This window comes from Trichechus manatus, unplaced genomic scaffold (assembly GCF_000243295.1).
Source record: "Trichechus manatus latirostris isolate Lorelei unplaced genomic scaffold, TriManLat1.0 scaffold00050, whole genome shotgun sequence".
NCBI lineage: Eukaryota > Metazoa > Chordata > Mammalia > Sirenia > Trichechidae > Trichechus > Trichechus manatus.
In genome coordinates, this window is record NW_004443986.1 from 16,941,462 (window position 1) to 16,953,758 (window position 12,297).

General features: G+C 40.5%; 1 protein-coding gene across 3 annotated transcripts in view; it reads left to right on the top strand.

The window, feature by feature from the left end:
* The window catches only part of PLEKHA8 (pleckstrin homology domain containing A8), a 114,539-nt gene extending 109,589 nt beyond the window's left edge, over positions 1–4,950 (top strand). For 2 of the 3 annotated variants that reach the window (XM_023732364.1, XM_012555861.2), the window contains exon 14: positions 4,698–4,950. In XM_023732364.1, coding sequence (XP_023588132.1) covers positions 4,698–4,895 — 198 coding nt within the window. In that variant the 3' untranslated portion in view covers positions 4,896–4,950. The remainder of the gene's footprint in view (positions 1–4,697) is intronic. The other variant, XM_023732365.1, reaches the window with a different exon arrangement.
* Positions 4,951–12,297: the final 7,347 nt, after the last annotated feature.

Here is a 12,297-nt window from a genome sequence, read left to right on the forward strand (position 1 = left end):
TTCAGGATTGTTGATTCTCTGTTTGGCTTAGTTTTTCGGATCTTTGTTGCGGAGGGACGGCGTGGTGTTTCTGCCTAGAGCGCCATCTTGCCGGAAGTCTCGCACATTCAGCTTTAATGCGTATTTAATAATCATAATACGTAATAGGTGCCATGTAGCTATCGGACGCCTGTTGTGTACCAGATGTTTCATGTTCATTATCTCTGTTAGTCCTCAGGATTAACCTACCACCATTTTATAGGTTCAGATTGGTTCATTCACTTTCCCGATGTCCCGAAGAGAGACTATGGCAAAGCCTAGTTCTGAACCCGTATCTTTTATCTCCCAGGCTAGTGCTTATCCCCCCACATCTCAGCCCTCCACAGTGAAAACAGAATAATTGAGAAGCTGATAGTTCTTAGGCAGCAGAAGCTCGCTACATTCATTGATATCTCTGAGTAAATAGTGTGCTTGCTTGCACATGCCTGATCCCTGAGTTCCCTCCGATGACCAAGTGCAAACATTGAGTTGCCTTGTTTACAAGAATTATAATGTGTTTTTTCAGTATAGAAGGCAAAGTTTAATCCTGAAATATTGATGATCCGAGAGATATTGCTCACAGAAACGCAGCTTAGTAGGGAAGTTACCATAAGCATGGGTCTTTAAAAGGAATTTTTAAATTATAGCATTGTTCCAGATTTATAGTAATTTAGACTCATTCTAAAATGTTTTGGAAATCATGAAAGAATAGAAAAGGAAAAAATTAAAACTGTCCATATTCTCACCACCGAGCAATAACCATTTTTAACTTTGTGTTTTACCTTCTTAGCTTTTATTTCTATATATTTCTATTTATGTAGTCTTTTAAATATTGGTCTGTTTAATTTGATATACTTATCTGACTATCTATCTATAAAAAACACCCATTGCTGTCGAGTCAATTCCAACCCACAGTGACCCTATTAACCACTATGCCACTAGGGTTTCCATCTATCTTATATACATGTTTATTTTATATATCTGCATATTAGATTGTATATATGTGATTTCCACATTTTTTCCACATTTAGCTTGTAGTATAATTTTATGTTCTTTCCCCTCACTTAATATATCATGATCATTTTTAAAATGCCATAAAAGTCTTTGAAAATCATTATTTAGTGGCTGCGTATTTCCCTAATATTGAGGTACCATAATTTTAGTTGCCTAATCTGTTGTTAGTTGCTGTCAAGCTAATTCTGACTCATAGCAGCCCCCATGTGTGCAGAGTAGAACTGCTCCATAGGGTTTTCAGGGTTGTGACCTTTCAGAAGTAGATCACCAGGCCTGACTTCCAAGGCGCCTGTGGGTGGATTCGAACCACCAACCTTTCAGCTAGTAGTTGAGCGCTTAACCAGTTGCACCACCCAGGGACCCAGCACAGACCTAGACTCTCACCCCAATGAAAATGATCCCAAACTTTCATAACAATTGATTATTGATGGATGGGGGTGGGTTTGAACCACCAGCCTTTCAGCTAGTAGTCAAACGTTTAACCGTTTGCACCACCCAGGGACTCCTTGCCTAATCTGCTGTGTTGGAAATTTAAACTGCTTCTAAATTTGTTACTACAAATAAAACAGCATCTGTTTATATACATCTTTGACTGAAATCCTTATATCCTCAAAATAAATTCCTAAAAGTAGAATTGCTATGTCTAATACCAAAAGCTACAACAACTACTTATATTTTTGAGTACTTACCACGTACTAGACATTGTGTTAAGCACTTTACATGCATAAATTATTGATCTCATAACTCTGAGGTAGATTCTTTTATTTTCCCTGTTTATAGACGAAGAAATCTGAGACACAGGTGAGGTAATGTACTCAAGATTATAGAGTAAGCACATTTGGAAGGCTCTTGATACTATTGCCAATCATTTTTTTAAGGTTGCTGCTTTTTAAGAAGATAGATTATGTCAGGCATTTGGCAACAGCGTTATGAATAAGGAGTTAAATCTGCAGTTAGATTGGCCCTTTCAGCCTCTCTACTGTTACTCTCCAAATAATCCCTACTTTGGAAGGTTTTTTTGAGTGTCCTAACCTATGCCATTTAGCAGAGCCAAATTCAGTTCAACTGATCTCAGTTGCACAGGAAATATTTTTTACATTCAAGGAATTTGACTTATTTGCCAGCCAAATAGTGTACTTTTATCTCGAAGCAGTTGTAATCTACTGAACTGACACCTGGTCCAGGCTCTGCCTCCAGTCCGATCACTAACCAGCCTTTATTTGACCCTTTTGGCCTTCACTTTCCTCTTCAGTCAGATCAGAGAGTTGAGTTCTGTCATTGGTTCCCAAGTGGACTTGGCTGCATCACAATCGTCTAGGCACCTTTGAGAAATACATAGTCCTGGGCCCCACTCTGGAGAAACTTAAAAATTTTTTATTCTACTTAAACATGTGTACGTGGGATTTTTTTCAAATTGAAAAGAAATGAAAAAATATTTATAACAAAAAACAGCATCCCTACTTCCCAGACTCACTCCACAAATGCTACCACTTTCAACAACATGGCTATTTCTTCCAATATTTGCTTCTGTATTTCTAAAACTATTCACTGTTCTTGGTAGCTTTGTTAATTTTAGTCACTAATATTGACTTTCTGTTATAATCGGTTAGAATTTAGCTCTCCTAGGCCTCCCTGCCTCTTCCCAACCTCCCGTCCCACCCTCCTAGTGCAGGTATATCACAAGTTTGGGTTCATTCAGCTGTCAGTGTTAACATTATTATGATGAGCCAAAATTCTCTGATTTTTTTCTTTATTCTGATACAACTTTTGTATTTTCCCCCTTACCATCAGATCTCTAAAATAACCATCATTTGGAACTTGCAAATATATCAGATTATCTGTTCTTCCTCCTTTCCCCCCCTCCTCAACATACCTTCTAGAAACTTCTAAACTCTTATTCCAATCTGAATTAATTGTTCTTCTGGCCTAATGTACTCCTATTGCCCTAGGACTCTCCTTCACTACTTTTCCTGTATTAGATTCCCTACGCAACCCCAGTATCATTTCCCAGGTTCTACAATTTACTATTTTGACTTAATCTCTCATTTCGGTGATGTCCATCTTCCAGTAACTTCCTAAGAAAAGACTCAAGGGAACTAAATTTTTTAGTTCCTGTACATTGGAAAATGTCTTTATTCTACCCTTTTTTCTATAGTGATGGTTTGGTTGGGTATAGAATTCTAGGTTAATAATAATTTTCCCTCACAGTTTTGAAGGCATTACTCCACTGTCTTCTTGCTTCCAGTGATACAGTTATAAACTCCGGTGTCATTCCAATTCTTGCTCCATTGTATATAAACTGTTCCTTGCCCTCAGTTCTGGATGCTTTTATGATCTTTTCTTTATCCCCACGTTCTAAAATTTCATGATGTAGCCTTTTGGTCTTTATTGTTCATTGTGCTGAGCTCTTGGTTAGGTCTTTAAATCTGGAGATTCACATCCTTCAGTTGTGGGAGGTTTTCTCACCTTATGTTTTTGGATAATTGCCTTCCCTTCACTGTTTGTTCTTGTCTCTCCTGAACACCAACCATTATTTGAGTATTTTATTATGCGTCAGGCAATGGGCTAGATGCTGTACATTTTCCATTAACCCTTAAAATAAGGAAAGTGATATTAGTCCTTGTCTACACATGAGGAAACCGACGTTCTAGGTTTTAAGCACTTTGCTCAAATTTCTCAAAAAAATATATGAAAGTTCTGGTATCCGAATCCAGGTCTGCTTGACTCAAGCCTGTGGTTAACCACTGTATGATAACACCAGTCACTCTCTTATTGCAAGAAGAGGGAGATTGATTGTCAAAGATGTCCAAAGTATAAGAAAGCTCAGGAAAGCAACTGGAAATGATAATTCAAGATTATCCAAAAAGCATCCAGAGATCCCAGCGAGCCAAACCAGTGGATGTCAGAAAGCAGGATTTAGCAAGTTTAGGGAATAATAGTTGGCCAGCAGAGGGAGGAGGACTATAACGAGTCTAGGAAATCTTCCATTAGGGAAGAAGCATGGGGAGGCTGAAAATGCACAGAAATGATCCTGAATTCAGATCCTGGCTCTGGCACCCGTTAGCTCTGTGACCTTCATCTGTAAAATGGAAATGTAACAACACCTACTATACAGGGTTCTTAGGAAGATTAACTGGGATAAAAAAATGTTAAAGCATCAGTACACAAGCAAACAACAAATGTTGTTAGAAAATAGAAAATATTCAGGGGTGCAAAGAAAATCCATGAAAGGAAAATAGGAGATGTACAGAGAAACATATGTAGAGGTGAGACACAAATAGGAGAGCTAGATGCCCTAAGAGGCTGGCCATGTGGGAACAAAGACTGTGATAGCAACATGCACGTAGGTGATCCTAAGGATCCAAGATTACACTGTAAATAAGAAGGGAACTTTTCTCAAACTCTCAGCATTCCCTGGCTTGAGGGCATTGTTTTTCTTTAAGATGGCCCAAGTGTATACTTATCTCTTGTGGCCTTGACCATTTGACTTGGTGCTAGACACGTATTTTAGAGAGTGTTGCAATTAGAGGGGTATATTCCTATTTCTTTACCCTTTCTCCCCTCAGCATTGTGTGTGTGCGCATGTATGTGTTTGTACATGCTCAAGAATGAGTGTGCAAGAGAGACAAAAATGGTGCAGATTCTCACGGGCAGTTCTTTTGCAGTTAGCTCTGAGGGCAGCTCCATCTTATGAAGATTTTGTGGCTGCATTAACCATAAAGGAAGGCGACCACCAGAAAGAAGCCTTCAGTATTGGGATGCAGAGGGACCTCAGCCTTTACCTCCCTGCCATGGAAAAACAGCTGGCAATACTGGACACTTTATATGAGGTTCACGGACTGGAGTCTGACGAGGTGGTATGACGTCTACAGGACAGCTCCTCCTCCTAACTTCAGGGAATAAAGTTTGCTAAAGTGTTTTGTTGCCCTACTTAATTTTTAGCAACAGCTTCTACCCTCTCCAGCCCCTTACTTTGGGACTGGAGAGGAGGAGGCAAAACTCAGTGCTTTTATATATAATTTTTTAAAATGCATATGTGTTTTGTGTGTTTAAAAATCAAGGTGCTATATATTTCAGTTCAAAGGGCTGACTGGAAACCAAATCATACAGCTAAGCACTGTTCTGCTATAACAGACTTGAGCAGCAAGTTTTAAGAGCAGATCTGACAAATGAATTTGTTGACATTGTGTTTTATTTTGTTTTGTTTATTTTTAATGGGCCACCCAAACCCAAGCTGAAAATGAACAAATTCTGTATCAGTATAATTTATAGCCAGTGTTTCAACCAACTTAGACGGAAAACTTGGAGGGAGGTTAAGCCCCTTTGTTGAAGCTATTGAAAGGTAGAGTTTGCTGTTGTTCTTAGTTCTTCTCCAGGATTCTGTTGGCGAGTAGAGCCTGTGTTGTCAAGGTGTTGAGATCACAGTCATAGGTGTGATCATGTGATTGTGGGAGGTGGATAAGACAGTGACAAGGAGTGCCATCCCTGTTTCCAGGTGGGAGACTGTGACTCCCTAGAGATGAGTGGCATGCCCTCACACCAAGCCAGGAGAGGTGGGGCAGACTGTCCGAGATGACACACAGTTAGTGCTTTTCCACACATGAGCTCATTTGGACATCACAGCAAAATTGAGACATTCAAAGGGACCATTACCCTATTTCAGAAGTAAGGCTTAGAGGTTGAGTGATTTGCTCAGTCACACAGCCTCTAAATAGAGGAACCAGCACTTCAGCACATGTCTCCAAAGATTTCAAAGTGGGAGAAAATTTCAGGAAAGCCAGTGTTTTTGTTTTTTAAATACTATGTGTTTTTCTCATTTTGGTCTGTGGACCACCTCTGCATGAAAATCATATGGAGTGCTTGTTTAAAAAGTAGATTCCCAGGCCTTACCCTGACCTAAAGAACCAAGCCCTTAGGGGTGGGACTCAGGAATCTGCATTTTAACAAACTTCCCAGGTGATTCTTCCACCCACAGGTTTGAAGAACCACTAGATGAAATTCTAGTGTATAGACTCCCCAGTCTTCTGCATGAACTAAATGATGTGCCCTTTTGTTCCAAAAGCTGTCCTTTAAATAAAATAATTAAAGGGGGAGCGGGAAGGGGTGCAAGTTGACTTGGCAGCATTTTTAATTGACACAGCATCGGCCCCAGCCAGCAAGCCTTGGTGCTGCATCAGGGACCACGGTTCTGAGTGTGCACTCTGATAAATCCTGGCTTCATCTCAGTACCAGAGCAAAGCAAATGAAATGCAGCTGCTTAGCAATCTCAAAAGCTTTAGGACAGTGTCAGAGTTTACAGATGGGACTTGAATATTTCATCAAACAACCTTGAATGGGCAGTCTCTTGAAAAGTGCGATGCCAGAATTGTGGCCATCCTCTCTAGCAGGCTGCCCTGCCAGGAGTTTGCGTAGGAGAAAAGCCACGGGTGCCTTCCCCCGTTAGACACTGCTTCCTTCTAGCTACAGTAGGACCGGAGGTGCCAGCATGAGACTGTTCCTCAGGTAGAAGGTGAGTTTTTTGAGGGGCGCAGGTGAAGGCCACCTGAGCAGCTCCTGAGGCTGCTGCTGGGCTGCAGATCCCTGGGGCAGAGAGAACCCTCCCCTTAGGCAGAGAGGCTCTTGTAGTGAGGAGTGCAGATTTTGTCTTTTGTCTGTCTTTAAACAAATAGGCATTTATTTAGCTCAAATTAATGAAGCAGGTACTCTGCCCACATAAGGACTTCTAGAAAATACTTAAATTTAGGAAAGCAACATCAAATGTTTTAAGACTAGGGTGCTAGAATGATGTTGATTATTTTGTATTTTACCATTTGCTGTTGGCGGCTGCTGAGGTGTGTGTGTTGTGTGTTGTTTTTCTCCCCATTCCCTTGAGTATTTAGTGCGGCGCTCCTTCCCTGGCTCATGTGTTTGATGGCGGGAGGAGGGGATAATTGAGACTTCCTGCACTTGACATAGCCTCCTAAGGGGGACAAAGAGAAAACAGCCAGTCTTTGCTTGTACTTTGAATAAAAGACGCTTTAGGCAAAGTGCTGTTTGGAGGGTATGATAGCAGGAGATTGTAAGTATTCTGAAACATGACAGTTCTAGAAACTGTTGGTTCTCCCTGTCACCTTAGCTGAACTCATGGAATCTCTGGGTGAGGAGGTGGGCACACTGAAAATTCCTCAGATTTGCAGCTGCCGTTCTGACTGCACACAAAAGGAAAGCTGCTTTGCCTGGCCAGTCACAGTGTAGGTACTGCCTAGATGTATACGACTCCGTTCTTGGGGGAAGAGGTGTTTAATATTATCTGGGATAACTGGGAACCCAGTTCAGAATAATTTGAGTAACCCAAATAAGTTTACATTTTCTAATCACTCTTTTAGAAAGGGGATAATGTTTTTCGATAGGCATTTTCCTCACTAGACCTATTTAGTTTACCTAAGATATGTAAAGTCTTAAATAAAAATAATTATAAATTGAATCTAATACTATATTATAAATTCAATTTGACCTGAATGAAGCTTGGCACAGTCAGAGCTTCCTCCTGGATCAACGTTATTTGCTTCTCCATTTTAGTGAAGGTAGTAATTTGTGCTACTTTGTAGTTACTTTCTAAGAAGGGGGCAATGAGAAAAGATACTTAGTTTTTTCTCCAAAATTCTCCAAAATTTCTGGGACCCCTAAGCTTTCTTTCACCCTGACAGTGAGAGGAGATGAGAAAACTCTAGTATGTTTGTTGCAAGAGTAATCACCTCGCTGTCACTGCTGAAAATATTTTTAAGATTCCTTTTCTAGAGTAACCTTTAGAAAATACCTGAAGAAAAAGGTAATGTGTCTTCTGTGTATTAGAAGAAGGCAATAAGCAACACGTGGATGACCCCTTACAGAGTGCTTTCCCGTACATGACTTCATCACGTTTGCACGTCTCCCCCGGTAGAAGCAAGGCCTTACACATACTAGTTGTTCGTTGACCCTTGTTGAACTGAACAAAGTCCTTTCAATGATGGCAAGTCTTTTGTCATTTGAAAGCAAATTGGATTCATTAAAGCTAATCCTGGTTGGACTGTTAAATTGGAGGTACACCTTGTTGCAAAACCAACTTCTGACTATCAAGTAGAGATGATTTTCCCATCAGCTTTTGATACAGCTTCTAAGTGAGTTCCAGAAGAATGGCTCTTGGAATGCAGAGCATGTCAGTCCCCAGGAAGTCTGCCTTGAAGGGCAGTGTTCATTAGGATGTGTAAGTAGTGTTTCCAGAAACCCTGTCACCATTATTTGTGTGCCATTCTGAACATGAAGCTTCCCAAATATCATATTCCACGGTTATCAAAACCAAAGCAAACCCATTGCTGTCGAGTCAATTCTGACTCATAGCAACCCCATAGGACAGAGTAGAACTGCCCCGTAGAGTTTCCAAGGAGCACCTGGTGGATTCGAAATTCCACAATAAAGGATATCTTAACTCCATAGTTCAGTCTTGCTGCCCTCTCTCCTCTTCTCTGCCACTGAAGATTGCCAGCACTGCCCCCATCAGAGCACCAGATCTAGCCCCCTTTTAGCTGTTCTGCCCCGTTCCTCAGCAGCATCTTCTACACATATAGAGAGCATGTGGTCCAGACCTAGCCCAGAGGTAGCTGCTCAGTCAGTGGGGATTCTGCTCCCCTCCCATGTCAGATTGCAAGAGCGTCTTAAAGAGTCATGTTCCCATCTGTAGTTGTGCTGTCGGCGAGCGTCACCATGTGTGGGCCTCTGAGAAGGGCGGTTTGTGAGGAAATGAGAGCTGCCGGAATGTTGGCAGTCTTCTCTTGGATCACTAATTGCACGTCTGTGTCCCAAAAGGTAATGCTTTCAAGTTTATATTTCCAGAACAGTGTCTTTAATGCAGTAGGGACCAATAAATAAAGTACATTTCATTCCATTTGAGATGAGGGAAACCACTGAAGTAAGAGATTTCTTATTAAGGAAATTTAATCTGATTGTGAAAATCATATGTGTAAAGAAATCTCAGATGAGGCAACAGAGAAGCCCGAGAGCCGTGAGCAATGTACGATGCTGTGAGGCATTTTGGAAAACTTTCTGGAAGAAAATTGTTTTTACTTTTTTTTCCCACTAAATTATCATGTCCCACAAGAAGTTGGTTACATAATGATGCATTTCGGAATCATCGATTAAAATCAGTTGCTCCTGATTTAATCATAGGTTTTAAAACTATTGAGCTCTCCCACCCTCATGTTTTATTTCTTTTTAAAAAGTGACCTATCAACCTTTTTTAAATTGAAAAATTTTTAGATTTAGAATTTCTAAGTAAATACAATCTATTTTAAGCCATTTTTCTGTTAGCTGAGCTCATGTGTTTGGTCTTAGAGAGCCTGACATGGGATGCTCTTTGTGGTCTCATGTAGCCTGTACACAGTAAGCCTGTATCCCTGTGAAATGCACATAGAATGCTTTATTTAGAACTATGTTCTGCCTCTGTGTGTCCCTTTGTAATCTGCAGTTGCTTACTCAGGGATTTCACAGTAATGATACTAAAAAAATTCACTTAGCTGTTTAATGGTATTTTAAGACTGCTTCAATTACAAGGTCGTTAGGAATCCTTTCGACAACTCCATGACCATACTGTTCACCAGACTTGCCCATAAACACCCCCAGCTCCCATCCTGTCTCCATCTGTAGTCCTGTGTACAGTGGCCGTCTGCATGAGTTCTCCTTGCACTGCTGCATCAAGGCACTCCAGAGCATGACTGAATGATCATTGACAGTACCTCTCGGGTACAGTGGACGCATGCGTTGATCTTTCTTCTCTGCTGCTTTTATAGAGCCCTTCATTAAAAGGAAAAATCACTACTACTCTGTAATATGAAAGCTTGAAGAAGTCTCTGGTTACCCTTAATAATCACTTTTTCAGACTGAACCAATGTTTTCAGCTGAGCTATGTGAAAATGTAAGAAAGATTCTGCTTGTTTTAAATATTGGTGTATTTTAATGTCAGTACTTCTTCCCAATACGTTATAAGCGGAAACCACCCTGGCATGGTCGGTACCCCTTGCAAAGCCCATCTCATCCACACGGACTCCTGCGTAGGTGTGTCTATTTATAGATGTATGTGGAGTCAGTGACGCCAAGAAGGGGATATAGAAGTAATTTTTTGCTTCCTAGTAGGTTAATGAGCCAGTTTCATGACATGTTTAATGTATGATTCCCATGTGTCATGAGAATTGCAGAAAAATGTCATTAAACAGCCCAACTACCTCATATGAATTGGCTGTGGACAATCTGTGTCAGATGAGAAATGTGTTAAGATAAATTTAATCTGGTTAAGAGATTGAGCAAAATGAAGTCTACATAGAGAAGGAATATGTGAGACCAGATGCCAAAGGCTAAAATGTACATAGAAAGATCTCCTTGAATTAATTTTTTAAGTCAGTGTTTAATTCCACACCCAGTGTTTTTATCTCGAATGTTTGTGGTTTCATAGATCCATGCACTTTGAATATCTGTCACATGCAGTCTTATGTTACCTGTTCTTGTCCTTCAGCGTTCTGAATGAGCATCATAATGACAGTACAAAGCAAGTTAAACTACAGAAGTGTCAAGTGGCTGGTTGATTTCTTAATTATAATGGACCTTTACTTAGAATATAATGTTGGAAACTTTTAGGACCAACCAGTGAATGATAATTTCATGTTTAGGTTTGCATTGTTTCTCTGTCCAAGTTCTTACTCTATATCTTGTGGGGAGGGGAACCAGGGAGGGCTTTACTTTTTTTGCAAAAATGTCTGAAGACATCTGTCAGATTTTATATTCGTTAGTTATAATAAACTTATTTTTAAAGTATTTTGTCAAATGTTTCTCAAAGATTTGTGTGTGTGTGTTTCTGCTTAATTGAGTATGTCAGTAATAAGTATAGTTTATGGAACGCATGCTATTTGCCAGGCACTGTTCTAAGCCTTTTACCAATATTAGCATGTTTGGTCCTCCTAACACCTCTATAGGGTGGGAACTGTTGTTATCCTCATGTTATGAATGAGAAAACTGAGGCACAGAGAGAGCAGGCCTCTCACCCATGGCCCTTAGCTAACAAAGAGTGGAGCCAGGCTACAAACCCAGGCAACCAAGCTCCAAAATCCTTACAAAACTTTTTTAAAACCTAAACAAAAGTTAATTTTGAAGCATCAAACAACCTGTGTAATTGCTTTACCCTGGATGTTGTAAGGACTCTTGAGAGACTAGCTTCTTCCACAGGTGATGTGCTCCTCTTTGGCCTGGTTTCATTGTTTTCAGAGAAACGACATTTGCAGAACAGGTAATAGATGGATTTGCTAAGCGTAATACATTTGCGTGGCTGTGTGCTAAATCTGTTCACGTTCAATAGCAGACACTTTTTGCCTGTCACTTGATACCAAAGTAGGTTGAACTTGTCAGGTTTTCTGCTATAACAGAAATACCACAAGCAGGTGGCTTTAAACAAACAAATTTGTTTTCTCACAGTTTAGGAGGCTAGAAGTCTGAATTCAGAACACTGGCCCTACGAGAAGGCTTTCTTCCTCTGTGGGCTCTAGGGAAGGTCCTTATTTCTTTTCAGCTTCTGTTCCTCAATTTCTTGGTGATCTTCAGGTGGTATGGCATCTCGCTTTCCCCGTCTGTCTTGCTTCTCTGCCTAATCTACTTTTATATCTCAAAAGTGATTAGCTTAAAACATACACACCACACTGATATGGTCTCATTAACATAATAAAGAAAGTCGTATTCCCAAATGGGATTGTATCCACAGGTATCGGGGCTTAGGATTTACAGCACATGTTTTTAGGAGACACAATTCAGTCCTAACAAGGGATGTTAAGATATATGTAGATGTATAGATATGTGTGACTTACGTTGGGATGCTACCCTGTGCACACCCCTTCTCAGAGAATCTTCCCCCCATTTCCCTCTTGACTCCTCCTTTCCAGCCTTTTAAGCACATGATCTGGGGCAATTAGAATTTCTGGGAAGTTGGAAGAAAGAGAGAGAAACTGGAGTGAAGTATTGGTGCTTGAACAAAAGGGTCATGTGAAGTCTGGGCTGGAGTGGCCAAGTGTGCGCCAAGAGAAGGAAGACAAGAAAGCTGGTGAGAGAGAAAGGAAGACGCGGGTACACAGAGAAGCAAGGACGAGTCGCTTGGCTAGTCGCCAGGGGTGCCAGGCAGTTAGTTTTCTTGTATGCTGACTTCCTAGTTCCAGATCTCAGGAGATCTTGTTTTATGCCCTAGGATTTATTTTCTTGAGATATCTGTACCTTTCC